At 45.2% G+C, this 17494-nt stretch overlaps 1 protein-coding gene across 1 annotated transcript in view; it reads left to right on the forward strand.

The window, feature by feature from the left end:
* SLC9A8 (solute carrier family 9 member A8) overlaps positions 1 to 17494 on the forward strand; it is a gene marked incomplete at its 5' end in the record, with an annotated part of 42602 nt that overhangs the window by 3683 nt on the left and 21425 nt on the right. The window contains 4 exons of the mRNA XM_079718591.1: positions 667 to 750; positions 5705 to 5806; positions 6918 to 6952; positions 12625 to 12768. Of these exons, the coding sequence (XP_079574717.1) occupies positions 667 to 750; positions 5705 to 5806; positions 6918 to 6952; positions 12625 to 12768 (365 nt within the window). The remainder of the gene's footprint in view (positions 1 to 666; positions 751 to 5704; positions 5807 to 6917; positions 6953 to 12624; positions 12769 to 17494) is intronic.

The following is a 17494-nucleotide window of genomic DNA, read 5'->3' on the forward strand; positions in this document are numbered from 1 at the left end:
CCCCCAAAGGTGGCCATATTCTAAAAATACCTTTCATAATGGTACTTAATATTTGAATCTGAAAGCATGGCAAGGGGCTCGCTTGTTAGCCATGTCCCAGGTTGCAAGGGCATCAGGTGAGGACTGTTTCATCACATCAGATTTAGGAAAATGGCATAGTTGTCTAAGACATGCAGAGAAAAGGCAGGGCTATTCTAAATATGAGTAGGGTTTACTCTTCCTCTAAGTGGATTGTTTTAGGGCTTACCGTTAACCTTTTTCCTGGAGGAATCCAATTTGTGGACTTGTTTTTTAAAGTGTTCTATTTGAATTGAAATGTTTTCTATATTAAAATTAGTTTTCTTTCCTTAGTAAAGAATAAAAAGCATACCGCTGTATGTTTGAAAGTGGTTCATTCTGCTATTTATTTTGCTGGTCACCTTTTAAAATCATTTGTCGTACATTTTTAAATGCAGGTTTTGAGGTTTTTATATATTTGTTTTTCTCTCCTTTTGTTTGTTTTTGTCACTCCTTTTGTTTGGTTTTATTATCAGGTGGTGGTTTAAGCATGTATTTTTCCACTGGGCCAGGTTCTAAGAGAACAGTTACTTTGGCTCTTCATTGATGGATTTATTTCTTAATTACACAGATTTCATGCCTCTGAAAATATCCATTTTATATTTACAGGAGGAAGAAATGTTTCGTCCAAATATGTTTTTCCTCCTTTTGCTTCCACCTATTATATTTGAGTCAGGATATTCATTACACAAGGTAAGACTCAGGCACACATGAGTGCTTTTGGTCCGGGTGGCTGTGTGTGTTTGTAAGGCAAGTTCCTTAAAAGCTCGCATGTTAATTTAGCAGTGGTGGCTCTGTGTGAACACCCTGGCGTGTGTGGTAGAAGCTGGACTGTCATGCCTGACTTGTAGAGGGAGCAAACATGGTCAGTGGGCTGCTTTCATGGTTTCAGGCAGTGTGGCTTACTAGTGTTTTCCATAGAGGGGTACTCTCCTAGAAAGAAATAGCCAAAGTGATTTTGATGGTACACAGGTGTTACATTGACTCCTCTTGGACACAGACTGACCCATGTTAAGAGAACAGACTGTGTCCTGGGATGACAGGGACAGGTGCCCCAGGCCTACTGGTTCTCTCACGTCACCATATTGGGCCTTTCTCCTGCCTTGGGCCCATCCATCCTTCAGTGTCTCCCCTCTCAGGGCACTGCCCTGGGCCGCAGCTCCCAGCCATTATGCCCTTTAAGCCCCAGTCTCCATTCCTTCCCACCCTCTCCCTGGCCCTGCTTCTCCTCACCAGACTGGAGCCCCATCCTTCCCCCTAGTCTTCCACCTCCTTCTGGCCCAGTCACCTACTCCCACAGTTGCTCCGCTCATTCTTGGCTTCCTGACCCTGGAGAGCAGCATCACTGGCCCCTGCTCAGTTCTCTGCTTTGCTCTGGCATTTCTGGTCTCTGTCTTCCAGCTTCCAGTGGGGCTCTTTCTGCCTGGGCAGGAGCTTCTCACTTTTAAGCCAGTTTGTGTGTATACCTGAGTCTTTTCCTTGTCTATGAGTTCCTTTTTTTTTTTTTTTTTAATTTGTATAGCAAACTTGTTTTTTTTAAATAAATTTATTTATTTACTTATGTATGTATGTATGTATGTATGGCTGCGTTGGGTCTTCGTTGCTGCCTGCGGGCTTTCTCTAGTTGCGGCGAGTGGGGCTACTCTTCATTGCAGTGCGCCGGCTTCTCATTGTGGTGGCTTCTCTTGTTGCGGAGCGCAGGCTCTAGGTGTGTGAGCTTCAGTAGTTGTGGCACGCGGGCTCAGTAGTTGTGGCTCACGGGCTAGAGCGCAGGCTCAGTAGTTGTGGCACACGGGCTTAGTTGCTCCGTGGCATGTGGAATCTTCCCAGACCAGGGCTCGAACCCGTGTCCCCTGCATTGGCAGGCGGATTCTAAACCACTGCGCCACTAGGGAAGTCCATATGAGTTCTTCTTAAATATAAGTGTATTTAAGTTTTAAAATAAAAAGGTGATTCAACTTAAAATACTAGTAATACAACAGTTATTTTGTAAATGTGATTTTAAAAAACTATGAAGGTCGGAAGGACTAAGGTTGGGCATATCTTTGGAGAGAGGAGAGAGCCTGGACTTTAGAGCCAGAGAGACCTAGGCCTAATCATGCGCTGCCCCCTATAGGTTCCTTTTGAGTAGAGTAGAAATTAAAAACAGAGAACAAAAAGATCCCCAAAAGCCTACCTCCTAGGTTGCTTTGAGATTTACATTAGATGAAAGAATGTATACAAAGCACCACTCACCACATTAAATAATTGGTAGTGCTTCTTGTTATTATCTATTATAACATGACTAGTGTTATTATTAATAATAACGTAATAAACTTGAGTTAAGTTTGTTATGAGAGGTTTAGTAAAAACATACAAATTAAATTTTTAATTTTCCTCCTGGATATTAAAGCAAAATTATTCTAAGATGTTCAGGCCAGATTTTTTAAAGTTATTATTTTATTGTGCATTAATCAAAAGAAAAAGTGAAAAGGAAATTTAATATTTAAAAAAATCCCTGGGGCTTCCCTGGTGGCGCGGTGGTTGGGAGTCCGCCTGCCGATGCAGGGGGCGCGGGTTTGTGCCCTGGTCTGGGAGGAACCCACGTGCCACGGAGTGGCTGGGCCCGTGAGCCATGGCTGCTGGGACTGCGTGTCCGGAGCCTGTGCTCCGCAACGGGAGAGGCCACAACAGTGGGGGGGCCTGCGTGCCGCAAAAAAAAAAAAAAAAAAAATCCTATATCTTATAAACCATTACTGACATCAGATAATTGTTAAAAAGAAAACAAGCAAGAAGGAGTTGAAGGTCAGTAGCTCTCACTCTTTAATTTTGTGAACAAATCTTGAAAGAACTGAGCAGATTATGAAAATATTTCAAAACAGTGCTGAAGAAAATGGGTTGATTTTTTTTTTTTTCCCCCCTTTGGCTGCCACTCAGCTTGTGGGATCTTAGTTCCTCGACCAGGGATTGAACCTGGGCCCTCAGCAGTGAGAGCACAGAGTCCTAACCACTGGACTGCCAGGGAACTCCCAAAAAATGACTCGATTTTGACTTAAAAACATAAGACTGGTTATTATATTAGCACATGTAAAGTTTTTATTTTCTAATTTTTTGGAGGGAGGGGAAATAAACTTATTCAAAATTTGAGGAAAATAGTTTTTTAAGAGAAGAAATTTTTGAAGATGGCTTTACAGCAGAAACTGTGACAGTTTATGTGAAAGGGACTAGTGTGAGTTGGAATGGGAATTCAGAGACTTCTGTCCACTGCCTACCCACCCCCAAAGAAGATAGGAAGTTGACTTTATTTTAATATTGCTATATTTGCTGATGTAAATTTGGACTTGGAATTAAAATTTCAGTACAGTTATCATCAGTTGGTACGCATTAGGTAGGCAGCTATTTGGTTCTTTAAATTATTAATATAAAGAACAGAACTTTTTTAAAAATAAATTTATTTATTTATTTACTTACTTTTGGCTGCATTGGGTCTGTTGCTGTGCGCGGGCTTTCTCTAGTTGTGGCGAGCAGGGGCTACTCTTCATTGTGGTGCGCGGGCTTCTCATTGCGGTGGCTTCTCTTGTTGCGGAGCACGGGCTCTAGGTGCATGGGCCTCAGTAGCTGTGGCTCACGGGCTCTAGAGCACAGGCTCAGTAGTTGTGGTGCACAGGCTTAGTTGCTCCGCGGCATGTGGGATCTTCCCAGACCAGAGCTCAAACCCATGTTCCCTGTATTGGCAGGTGGATTCTTAACCACTGCACCACCAGGGAAGCCCAAGAATAGAACATTTTTTAAATTATGTCTGAGAGAAGCAGATAAATTTGCTTTATATAGCAAAGGGAAGTTCTTACAGTGGGGCAACTTGAATTTGGGTAACTTTTCAACATCCAGATTAATATTAGCCAACTACGTAAGTTATATCAGAATTAGATCCCTATAAACAGACCAAGACTTAGTGTAATCTATTTTTAAATAACAAAATTAAGCAGCTCTCTGCAAAGAAAAACTCATAGATGAAAACCTTCTGTTTAGGAAAAAACCAAATCATTGTGTTTGCCTTGAGCTATGTTAAAGTTCTTTATGTGCTAAAGATTGATATGCCAAACAAAGTAATTGAATGTTGGATTATGGTCAGCCAAATCAAAATTGCAAAAAATGAAGCAAAGAAACTTCCTGAAGGAGATAGGCTTAGTGGTTTGTCAGTGCTGAGCTGAGGACAGTCTTCTGAAGTGAGCTTTAAAGTATCAGTTCCTGGGAATTCCCTCGTGGTCCAGTGGTTAGGACTCAGCACTTTCACTGCCGAAGGCCCGGGTTTCAATCTCTGGTCAGGGAGCTAAGATCCCACAAGCTGCATGACGTGGCCAAAAAAAAAAAAAGTATCAGTTCCTGTTGTCTATGGCTTGACAATTTCTGAGCGTAAAAATGGTTTTCCTTGTCCAGACCCACAATCATGGACCATCAAGTTACCCTGGCCTTATTCCTAAACAGAGTCCACAGGATTCTAATAAATAGCTTAATTTTTTAAATTTTATGGAAATTTGAAAGATGTTACCATACTGCTTGGACTCAAATATTTTCTCTTAAATGCTGTATAGATGGGAATATATTTTATCTATCATATTTGATGATACTAATAGAGTGAAATAAAATTGCTTAAAAGATGTGGACTACAAAAAGGAGCTTCTGATAGTGTAACCTGTTATCTTGACATTCTTCGTAGTAATGTACCTTTTCTTAATTAATTGAAAATTATAATTATATAAACTTTGGACTTTAATCAGACATGAAACACAGTTAATTCCTTCAGTACCCATTCATGGGGCATCTCGCATCTGACAGGCAGTATGCCAGTGACTGTGTGGTACAAAAGCAGATGTGGTCATTGCCCCCATTGAGCCTGCAGCCTAGTGGGAAAGACAGATACCAAATAATTACATAAATAAATGTAACGTTTCAGCTATGTCAAGTGCTACCAGGAGAGAGGCACTGTGCTTTGAGAGCATAGACTGGGATCTGACTTGGGTAAGGGACCAGAGAAGGCTTCCCTCAAGAAGAGTCAAAATGTCCTGAGATCTTGGGACGATTAAAGGTCACTAAGCGAAGGGGAAGGAAGAGTGGTCCAAGCCCAGGGAGCATGATGTGTTTGAAAAACAAAAAGCTACCAGTGTGACTGGAGCCCAGAGAACAAAGGAGAGGTTAGAGGCCTTCGAGGGGTCAAACCATCCAGGCTTTGGTTGGGTTTTAACTGCGTTCTGAGTGGAAGTGGGGGTCAGAATATAGGCAGCACAGTCAGATTGATCTTTTGCAGAGATCATTCTGGAAGCACTTGGAGAGCAGAGAGCAAGGGCCAGGGATGGTTGAGACTTGTTAGAAGCTATTGCAGTGGTCCAGGGGAGAGGTGATGGCATCTGGGCAAGGGCGGTGGGGATGGGGATGGAGAGAAGCAGGGAGATGTGAGTGACGTGGGGAACGCAAAAGCCACAGGACTTGGCCCTGCATTGCATGTGGGGGTGAGGGAAGATGCCCAGGTTTCCAGCTTGCCAACCAAGGTGGGTGATGGTGCCCTTTACAGAGAATCAAGCATGCGAGGAGGGCCAGCTGTGGGGTCCATGACTTCACTGAGCAGATCAGCTTTTCTAATCATTCCTCTCATTTCTGTTCTCTCAAACAGGGTAACTTCTTTCAAAATATTGGTTCCATCACCCTATTTGCTGTTTTTGGTACGGCAATTTCTGCTTTTGTAGTAGGTGGAGGAATTTACTTTCTGGGTCAGGTAAGGAAAACATCTTTGAAAAACTTTGAAAGCCTTACATTCTTAGAGCTCATGCAGGGAAGTGGGGTAGTGACACCTCATGGGGGTTTTACAGTCAAGGTGAATGCTCTCCTGCAAAGAAATCCAGACTCAAACAAGGCACAGTGAAGGCATGCTGAAGGTGTCTCTCAGTGTCCTCGAGAAGCTTTGGTGTCTGGAATTGAGTGAATCTTTTCCATAATCCCCAAAAGTATTTGATATTATTTGCAAACCAATATTGTCTTAAGTTGGAACACCTAAAAATAAAGCAGAATCTATACCATCAAGATCTTCAAATTACAACAGTATCAATTCTGTTGTCAGACTGAATCAAGGTTAAACACTGTTTCTTTAATAAAAATTTGCCTTTTAAAAATCAAAGTTGATTCTGAATGTCTTCACTCAATTCTAAGCTGTCCTGTAGAATTACTTTCCCTGGATTTTCCACCATTGCTAAACCAATTCCCGGTGTCATCAACTGAGTGTTTTGTGCTTTGAATTCAAATTCACTTGAATTAATTTAAACCAGACCTACCTAGGAAGGTAGTATCTGTAGCTTTGCATTATGCACGTCCATGCACGTCACAGTTCTCTTCCGATATGGTCCAGTTGCAGAAAGTCTCTCTGCCCTCGTTCTGCAAACGCAGTTTGAGATTCAGGCCTTGGGGTAACTGGCAGATTTCTCTTACATGTGTCAGCTGTGTCTGCTGCTTTTGATGGCTATCGGTAAAAGCCCATTCCATCTGATTTTCACCTTTACTGCTGCCTCGATGGCACCAGAATAAATCTGTCTGTCATGCAACCTTCTTCATTGCTCAGCTTCCAGCATCAAATGGGAATAAACTTTAGAGAGGAAAACTAGTTAATTTGGCTTGCAAATATTAGTGTTCATTTTCATACTTCCTATGTATGATGACTGAATGCGTGCCTAAACTAAAACTTAGGAGTTTTCTGTATTTTTCAAGTGGTTTGGGGACTGAAGATTAATGTCCTTATTAGTTTGTAATAAAGCACTAATGGACATTTTAATCTTCTTGGCTGTTCTCCAGGGGTTTTTTTTTGTGTCTGTGTGTTTGTGTGTTTTATTTTACAGGCTGATGTAATCTCTAAACTCAACATGACAGACAGGTAAACCTTTCATACTGTAACACCCATGTGGCTACTTTTCAGACTGGGGCCAAGTTTTCTCCACATTGATTCCTGGCTGTGGTACTTCTCTATTATGTCTTTTCGTCTTGCTGACTATTTCTGCTGTAGAATCTATTCTGAATTAATTTGTGTCTCTGAAATGAATCAAAACTATATTGAGGAATTTTGAAGCTCTCCAGTCAGAGGGTTGCTGATGGAAATGATTTAGTTTCAGCTCTGAAGGGAATAACTCTTGGTTAGTTAACTGCCACCTCACACACACCACACGCTGCACCATTGTCCTTTTATTATTAAGAATCATCTTCAACTCATTTCTAAGGCTGAAATAATGCCATAATGAAAAGTTGTCTTCTTGATAGATTGGGGATGGAGTCAGGGGTGAGGTGTGAATCTTTACTCTGGGATTTCCCCCAAGGCGGTGGGGATGGGGAGGGGGAGGCAGGTACTCTGTTGTGGGTGTCCTTCTCAGGCTGCAGCTACTCCATTGGGCACTCAGAGCTGCTGTCTAGGAGCCCAATCCAGAAATTTCCATAATTGGCTTAGCAAGAAGCAACCTAGGAAGCCGAAGTTACCAGATCTAGTGCTAAAAAAGTGCACACACACAGCGTGACCTGGTTTCCCGTCTCTGAGAAGTGCAGTGAGTATGCAGCCTTGTTCTGTGTTTCTCTACCGGGAGCACTGGATTCTGTCTTGTGGCTTGGCTGGGGAGCTCGGAAGTGGGACCCAGTGCTCAGCCCCGGGGTCCCTTTCACTGGGCCAGCCAGAGCTTACAGCCTTCAGCAGCAACTTGGAGATTAGAATCTTGGAGCCCTTTTCGTGAGAAATGAGCCTTTAATAACATCAAGTCCAATCTCATTTTCTCTCCAGGGACATAAATTTCAAAGCCTTTGTTGTAAGATAGTCTTGCTATACAAAAAGTAGCGAAAGTCGCATCCCTGTTCCATAAGGAGCATGAAGCCAAGCAGAACTGATGCCCTGCATTCTGTAGGTATTTTGCAACTGAAAAGAAATGCTCAAAACCCAGTGGATGTAAAAGAAGATGTCACAGCATTCAGTCCTTCAACCTGTTTGGGGTCAACTGCTTAGAGATACAAAAAACGCTTGATAAATCCTTGTGAAATTGAATTGAACCGGAGGTTGGGATGTTCAGGAAGAGAGGAATAAAAGAATCGGCCCTTAGACAAGCAGAGTAAGAACCAGGCGGAGTTTCTCTCTGTGTGGGCAGACACTTCCTTTCCTGTTAGAAAGTGACTGTCCCACAGATGGGGGGTGCTCTGGGGGAAATTAGCTAGCGGTCGCAAACCCACACAGCTGCAGGGCCTGGCAGAACCCTTCACAGAGGGGAGCTGGCCAGGTGTGTGTCTGGAGGTGGTGACAGTGGTGAGCCAGAGAGCCCATCGTCTGAAGGGGACAGCCACCTCTTAGCTCCACCTGCTAATTACCACGTGGGAACATGGGCCCAGAATTGCCAGATACTTCATTGTTTTTTTCGCCAAAGAAGCCAAGTTTCTGGATTTTAATAGGGAATTTTCCTGTTTTAAATGTTGCCAACTTCATCCATTTTTCAAAACACCATGCAGGTCAAACATGAGGCCCATGGACCTCTGCACGGTAGGAAACATAAAAATAACTTTTTTGCACAGAGGTTTTACTTCACTGGTGTTTCCTCTGGAGAGCTAATTCACTCATAGATACACCCTAAATTATTTCACCATGCCAGTCCATTTTCTTTTTCTTTTTCTTTTTTAATTTTTAAATTTTATTTATTTTTGGCTGCGTTGGGTCTTCGTTGCTGCACACAGGCTTTCTCTAGTTGCGGCGAGCGGGGCTTCTCATTGCGGTGGCTTCTCTTGTTGCAGAGCACGGGCTCTAGGTGTGTGGGCTTCAGTAGTTGTGGCACATGTGCTCAGTAGTTGTGGCTCATGGGCTCTAGAGCGCAGGCTCAGTAGTTGTGGTGCAGGGGCTTAGTTGCTCCACGGCATGTGGGATCTTCCCAGATCAGGGCTCAAACCCGTGTCCCCTGTGTTGGCAGGCAGGTTCTTAACCACTGTGCCACCAGGGAAGTCCCCCAGTCCATTTTCTTTTTGTTTTGTTGACGTTGCTGTCTTTTGAGATGATGGAATAAAGAAAACACATTGTTCAGTTGAACTTCTGGCTTCTGGCCTTTTAAAAGACTGGGTCATAAGGTGTGAAGTGGAACAGCTGCGGGCAAGATTCAATGACTGCTTATATTCAGACCTCTCCATGATTCAGGCAGTTCATATTTCTGACTTTCCATGTTCACTGTCAGAAACACTGTGCCCCAATTTAGAGTCTCAGCCAAAGCTAAATGTGTTACATAATTTATGCAAAGCACTTCTCCCCCAACATTTTATTATGGAAATTTCAAACACACAGAAAAGGTGAAGCACTGTACAGTGGACACGCACATGACCACCTAGATTCCACAGCCCCTGTTTTCACTGGATTTTGCTTTAAACACAGATCTTTCCATCTCTCCATCCCTCTGTCCGTTCATCAGTCCGTCTTCTGGTTCCTGCTGTTTGATTTTCAGTTCAGGATGCCACAGGAACTATGACAAAGAACATCAGTCAGGCCTCTTTCAGTGCAACTGAAACCCAACACGAACTCGTTCTAGCAAAAAAGAAGTTTGTTGACTCGTAGAACAGAAGTGTCCCCGGAGTGATGGCTTCCTGCATGACAGCCTCTGGGGGCCTGTGATGTCAGGAACCTCTCCTCTCTCTGTCTTAGCTGTTCTCTGGTCGACGTCATCCTCAGGCACGCTCACCCCACATGGCAGCAACAGTGGCTTTCAGCTCATGATCACCCTCGCCATCCCCACCCAAAGGGCCAACCTAATTCCTGGTGACCTGGTAAAATGCCTGGCGATGGACCTCTGACCAGGCTTGGGTCCCCTGCCTACTCCTAGAGCCCCACGCAATACAGGGATGGAGAGTGGAAGAGGCCTGGCTCCACAAAGGGAAATTGGAGTGCTGTTACCAGTACTGGTAACACCCACTGGGGCTGTGGGTGCTGTCCACTGTGCGCTTGCTGAGGGATGGAGGGAGGGCCCCGCAAGCCGCGCAGGTCGTCGCCCAGCACACAACCCGCTGCACACTCCCAGGCTCCCACCCCGCTTTGGGATGCAGGGTTTTTTTTGTTTTGTTTTTGTTTTTACTTATTTAGGCCTCACCTCACAGCTTGCGGGATCTCAGTTCCCTGACCAGGGATCGAACCAAGGCCTTGGCAGTGAAAGAGCAGAGTCCTAACCAATGGGCCACCAGGAAAGTCCCCAAGATGTACTTTTTAGACGTTCTTCTTCCTTCGAGGCCTCTGTTATGTCGCTGTGGGTGATGAGAGTGGGAATAAAAGAAGGAGAGGGGAGAGAAGAATCTCTGTGGGTGGCAGAGCAAGGGCCTCAAGGCCAGCTGCCAACAAATCATGGCCCCCCGGGTTGGCAGCTGTTCGGTGGAGTTAGCTTTTCTTCCCTCCTGGATCCCTCCCTCCTGCCTGCCTTCCCCAAATATCTCTGGGCGCTCACAGTGAGGTGAGAGGCAGGTGAAGTCACAGCTCATAATGCACGCGACAAGCTCTGTGAGGACAGGGCAAGTCTGGGAACTGAAGTCTGAGCTGAGGCCGTCCTTGAAGTGAGCAGGCTCTCCTGCATGAATTCACATTAACCGAACTCAGGGCGCCACCATGGAAACCGGTGTGCCAGATTATCGATTTATGAAGAGAACTGTAACTGGCAGGGTAGCCACGCGTCCCTTCCCACCAGCACTCCTCTCCCTGAGCCCGGAGCCAGATGATCGTGGGAGGCTGATGGTGACATGTGGTGGACAGAGCACGCTCCAGTCCCCAGGCCAGGTAGCTCCTCATCCCTCCCAGACCGCAAGCTTGGTGAGGGCGGGAAACAGGCTGATGGGCTCTGGCTCACGTCTCTACCCGAGGCTGTCCCCTCGTGGCTCCTTGTGTTGCGGAAGGGGGCAGACCTAACCATTCTGCTGAGCTGGAAGGAAGGCAGTGCCAGGCGAGGCCTTCTGAGGGAACCGACAAGGGCTTGCAAGAACTCTAAGGGGAAGAAGACAAATGGGTTGCGGGCATAATCGTCCTGACTCCTTAGGCGGCCCCCAAGGCCCCACGGGGTGTCCTGGCCCTGCCTCCCTCCCAGACTCCAGCATTCCCAGCCACTCGCCCTCACTGCGCTGCTGCCAGCCTCACTGTTTTGTTTCTCAGGCAGCCAAGCTTGCTCCACCTCAGAGGTAGCTTGCTCTGGTCACTGCCCCCACGTCTTGGCTTGTCCATCTGCTTCTTGTCAGGTAGGCCCTCGTTTAAATAAGCGTCATTTCTTCAGAGAGGCCTTTCCTGACCCCCCGATCTAAGTGGGCCCCACCCCCATGCCTCCACACCACCCCGCCATGTTACTCTTTCTCTCGTCACCCTGACTTCCTGTGTTCGCCTTTTCTAAGTTGACCTTGGCCTCCGGGTATTGCTGTATCCAGTGTAGTGGCTAAGAGCACCCACTCTGAGCCAGATGGCCTGTGTTTGGATCCGGGCTTGGCCACCTCTTAGCTGTCTGACCTTGGGCAAGTTCCTTAACCTCATTGTCCCTCAGTTTTCTCCTATGTAATCAGAGCAATACTAGTACCATTTCATACGGTTGCTTTGTGGATTATTGAGTTACTATATGTAAAGTGCTCAGAACAGTGCCTGGCACCTGGTAAGTGCCACATAAATATTTGCTATTATTATAAGCCTTGGGACTTCCCTGGTGGTCCAGTGGTTAAGAATCCACCTTCCAGTGCAGGGGACGCAGGTTCGATCCCTGGTCAGGGAACGGAGATCCCACACACCGTGGGGCAACTAAGGCCTCACCGCAACTACTGAGCCCGCACGCTCTGGAGCCTGCGCGCTGCAACGAAAGAGCCTGCATGCCACAACTAAGACCCGACACAGCCAAATAAATAAACAAATAAAAAAATGTTTTTAAAAAAAAAAAAAGCCTTAGTGCTTGAAACATCTTAGGCAGTTAATGCCCATTTGTTGGAGGTAGTTAGACCCTCGTGGGTACTGGGGTGAGAGCTGCTGGCCTGGTGGTAGGCAGCACTGGTGTCGCTGTCTGCCTCCCAGGCTGCGCAGCTCCTGAAGCAGGCTGGAGTTGCTGCTGACTTTTGGCACTTTCCTAGATGTTGCAGATCTGAGTGGAGTCTGGCGTCAGTCACAGATGGCACTCCAGTGGCCTGGTGGCAAGGGGCAAAGCAGAGGTCAGACCCAGGAGCACATGGGCCGTTTAGGGGAGGCCCTCTGGGCCACCATGGTTCCAACTGCTCTGACCAAGAAGGCTGGGATGGCTGTCATGTATTTAAGCAAAAGTCTTCCCTCTGTCATTGGTCAAAATAAAATCTTGGTATTCTCAGTGGAAAACCAGGCCATTCATAACAACAGCTTGTAGAGTGGGCCTTTCACTTCTCCACCCACAATGTCAATTAGCAGGTATTTTAAGTGGCGAAAAACCCACCATCTTCTGTAGTTCCTTCAGCTACAGTGTGTACTGTTATGTTATACTAAATACAGTCTCTGACTTTAATGTTCTGCTGTGTAGACCAGGGGTGAAGCGTTACAGAATTACCCCTTCCTTTTCTCTTTGACAGTTTTGCATTTGGCTCCCTGATTTCTGCTGTTGATCCAGTGGCTACTATTGCTATTTTCAATGCACTTCATGTGGACCCGGTGCTCAACATGCTGGTTTTTGGAGAGAGCATTCTCAACGATGCAGTCTCCATTGTTCTGACCAAGTAAGTGTGCTTTCTTCAAGTGACGGAACTAAAGGGCCTTGTATCAGAGGGGCAGATATTTCCATGCAGCTGCGTGTACAGTTGCTTATCCTCTGGGTGATTGGTTCACTGCTTCTCCATCTTTCTGGCCTGACAAGCCTTGATGTGCCCCAGGAATATTGTCAAGGCCCAGGGTGATTAGAGGAGAATCTGCCTTTTAGGATCTACCTTTTAGCAGTGCTTGTAAATTAAACCCAGCTTGGACTTCGCTGGAGGTCCAGTGGTTAAGACTCCACGCTTCCAATGCAGGGGGTGTGGGTTCGATCCCTGGTTGGGGAACTGCGATCCCACATGCCATGGGGTGTGGCCTAAATAAATAAAGAAAGCCCAGCTTCTCATCAGCATCACCGGGGGTGCTTATTAAATGTAGCATTCCCAGGCGCCACCCTGAGAGCTTCCGATTCAGTAGGTCTGGGGTGAGTCCCCAGATGATAATGGAGCAGCCAGTTGAGGGATCAGTATTTGGGCAGCATTGTTCCAGATGAAAGCATGTGACAGAGGCCCTATTCTCCCACTTGGGAGCTGGTACACGTCACCTTCCTTTTCGCAGCTCTAAGGTACGGTAGTGATGTTCACGGGCGTCCTGCCTTAAGATGCTATTATGTGAAAGCTACTTTGGAAATTGCAGATCTTTTTCAGTTGTTCATTGGTATACTGCCCTTGTTGATAGCATCTGAGAAGTTAAAGATGAGCCATAAAATGTCAAGAAGTCATTGGGAAAAGCAAATGAGTCTAAGTTCATCTCAAATCCATTTGTCGGATGCGGGGCTATTTCCTTGCACTCTGAGGTTTGTGTTGTTCATGTATGGACAGGAGACCCAGACAGTTTTACCAAAAAACAAGAAGGTACAGACAGTCAAAGGAGTTGGAGAAAAGAGCCCTGGACAATGTATCAGAGATGAGCTAAGAGAATTTTAGGGGCCATTATGTGTTCTGTTAAAGAATAGTTTTTCCATTTTGATTTTGGACTTGTTTCCTTTGTTGTGGGATTCCTTGCAAAGCATAACCACTCTGTGGTTTTCTTAAAAGCCTTACTATAGACTATATTCAACATTCTTATGTTGGAATAAAAGAACAGTTTATCGTGGAAAGAGCCCAGGTCTTGGGGTCAGGCTGACCTGGGTTCAAGTCCCAGTGATGGCCACTCAGCTGTGTGACACCCTGGGTCAGCTCCTTAACCTCTCTGAGCCACAGGTGTCTCAACAGTAAAGTGAGGGTGATAATGCCTCAGCCTAGAATTGGATTTGAGGATTGAGTGGTTACATATACTATGTGAAAAGCATCTGCCATCGGTTAATGAGAGATCCTTTCCTCTGCTGCTCCTGTCCCCCAGCTATTGTTTGTCCTGTTTTTGTCCTGCTTTTGCAGGAAGAACTTACCAAATGTTGCTTAATTGAAAGAGGTGCTCAGCAGACCCTTAAACAAAACAAAAACATATGTATATATTCTAAAATAATACATATATTCTGCATATAAAATTTAGAAAACTCACAAAGAGAGAAAGAGAAGAAAAAAAATACAAGCATTGTAACTCCCAAGAGATAATTACAGTTAACAGTTTGGTAGAAGGTACATGTCATTTATTTAGATGGGTATGTACTGTATTGTAACTTTTCCATTGAATGGAGTTGATAAACATCATTTATATTTATAACATCATTTAACTAGTTGCAGAGTATTCTTTCTATGGATTTACTGTGATCTATTTGACCAGTTCCCTATTGTTGGCTTTTTCATGTTTCTCTTGGCAAAAATTTCTATAACTTTATTAGGAAATGATCATATATCATGCTGTAAGAGCTTTTAAAAAAATCTGATATTTTTTCTTAAGATCTACTTTGAAAGCGTCTTAGTTTTCTGGTTTTTACCTTTCTCTTGTATCCTGGTTGTGCATTTGAACATTTGTGATAAGGAATTGTGCCTAAATTGGAGGTGACATCATGAGTTATTCTTATACATGAGGAGCTAAACTCAACTGCCTTGTCTCTAATTTATTTTCTTCTTAAATCTGGCAGAAGTAGGATCTTTTCTGAGCTTTCCCAGGTGTCCTTTGCCACAAAAAGGCCAAAGGTTAGGAGATACTTTCTTTTTAAAATGAGAAAGGATGGAGTCATTGTAACTAGCCATACATTCTTCCTGGAAAAGTGCTTTTGAAGGCCAAGTTCACCTATGATGACAGTTTCCAAAATTGAATCAGTGGGCCACATGCATATGTGGTTTCCAGCCTTCACCTCCACTACTTACCGGTACACAGGCTGGGGTAGGAGTCACTGACCTAAGTCTCTGACTCAGATGGGTTGTCCTGTGAGTCCGTAGGCATTTTCAGATGAAAGCGGGAGATGGGGGAGAAAGAGGATGTGGTAGGACTGCCTTGTTTTTGCAGTGTAGCGGGGAGCTGTTGTCAGCTTTCCTTGGTTACAAGGAAGAATCACATCTTGTTTTTCAAAGTGATCTGATGATGATACATTTATCTTTGTAACTGAATATGTGAATGAATTACCCCTTTTTTAATGTTTTCACTTTCATAAGTGCCAGAAAGCTGAGTATCTTCTGTTTCTTCGTTAACCTTAATTAAATTATTTTTAGCTTTGATTTGTTACTATGACAATCTATTCTTACAATAATTGCGGTAGAGGAAACCTTTTGTTCTCTGCAGCTGCAGCTAAAGCTCATGAAATGGATCCTGAAGCAACATTGTCTTTTATTCTTTAAGGTGTGAGAAACATGACCTGAAAAAATAAAATGCATAACATTTCCAGGCTAGAAAGAGTCTGAATTCTACCTTCATTTATCTTGAGTTCAGAAACCACTGGCCTCGGCCCTGGGTCTGCTGTTAACCATTGGTGTGACCTCACCCAGTTAGCCACTTTCGTTAGGCCTCGGTCTCCTTTGCATGAAAAGAAAGCAGTGACACCAGCCAGTGTCCCAGCTGTGGTAATGAAATGAGGTGGGGGCTGGATGCTATGCTTGTGGCCCACAGATCCATTTGGGACCTAGAGGTGATCTTAGCCTTCAAAAGTACTTTCCCAATAAGAACCTTGTTGGTTCCCAGCTTTCCCCAAGGTGAGATGTTAACATGGGATCTGCTGGGAAAGAAAGGGAATGGGGCTATTGGGGTGAGTTTAGAAAACTTTTATGTGAAAGAAGTTGGTTTTCTTTTTTGCAGGACTTCTCAGAACCTTTATTATGTTATATTATGCTGTAAATCACCACAAAAGGCTGAGGTTATCTGACCAAGCCACCCTTTTATCACAGATTATCCTGCTTTAAAATTATACCAGTTCATGAAACGCTAATTAATGAAGCTGAACATTACTATTGACAATTCTTTGTTTTATTTACTGATTCAGCAAAAATTTGTTGAGTATCTTCTGTGTGCTGGGCTCTGCTTAGGCCCTGGACATCTGGCAGTGAACAAGGTGGACACAGGCATGGTCCCCATGGAATGATTCACTAGTTCCACTGCTGTGGAGAAGTCAGGCACCAGGAGAGCCTGTAAATGGGCTGGCCTGTGTGAAGGCAGGTGTCCCTGAGGGAGTGTCACTGACCCTGGGTTCTGAGAACAAGCCAGAGTCAGCTGGAGCCCAGGAAGAGTGACATACGACCTACCCGGAGGTGTCAGTGACAGTGGAGCCCAGCCCGAATGAGGAGGAGATGGGATGGGAGGTGTGGTGGGGAGGAGTCGTCAGGCTCAGAAGACTGAGCTTCCCCCTGCAAGCAGCAGGAGACTGATGAGGGGCTTTGCACAGGCCAGTAACTCGATCAGCTGTGCATTTTCAAGGGATCCTTCAGGCCCCTGAGTAGAGAATGGGTTCTCCTAGGAAGAGCAGGTTGTATAGAGAGAGAGATCCACGAGGCAGAAGCCCTGAGCTGGAGGATAGTAGGGGAGGGAGGGAGAGAAGTGGATGGATTTGAGAGCAGGTGGACTCAGCAGGAGGAGGCGATTTCATGAGAATAACTCTTTTAATGGTATAATGGTTTTACCCTTGGGGATAAAACCAACAGTTGAATTTAATGGCTGCTGACATTTTTCTTTGCTCTGTAGCAGTGATAGGAAAGTCCTTTCAATTCTTCCTCTTGATGTCTCCTCCCAAATCCCCACTCTGGGCCTTACCCACTGATGTTTCTTCTTCAGGAGGCTCCGTTCTAGTCTGACTTCATGCCACAGCCTCAGTTTCGGGTTTTATCCCACAGGATCCCCACTCCCCCACGCCCACCCCGCACTGAAAACACTCCCCGTGACTCCCCAGGGCCTTCAGGATGAAACACCAACTCCTTAGCTTGGTTCATGGAAAGCCTTTCACAGGGCCTGGCCCTGCCTGCTGCTCTTTCCTTACTCTTACCGCTGTCCTCCCCGCCAGCCCCTCCCCCAGCAGCCAGTTCCTGTGTCCTGTCCACAGTCCTCTGTGTAACTTCCTGCTCCTAGATACGCTGCTAGTATTTTGGGGCTCCCTACCTCCACACATGCTCTCCCCTCTGCCTTGGGTGCATTCCCTCATTTCTTCACCTGGTTAACTCTTCTTTATCCTAAATTGAAACCCAGCCCATGTGTCATAAAGAACCTTCCTTGACCCCCACCAGTCTGAGGTAGATGCCCACTGTGTATTTCCTACAGCTCTCTGCTCTTTCCTGAGATGGTCCTAGTTTCCATCTTGTTTTTTTTTTTTCTTCTTTTCTTTTTGGCTGT

This window comes from Hyperoodon ampullatus, assembly GCF_949752795.1.
Source record: "Hyperoodon ampullatus genome assembly, chromosome: 14".
Lineage (NCBI taxonomy): Eukaryota > Metazoa > Chordata > Mammalia > Artiodactyla > Ziphiidae > Hyperoodon > Hyperoodon ampullatus.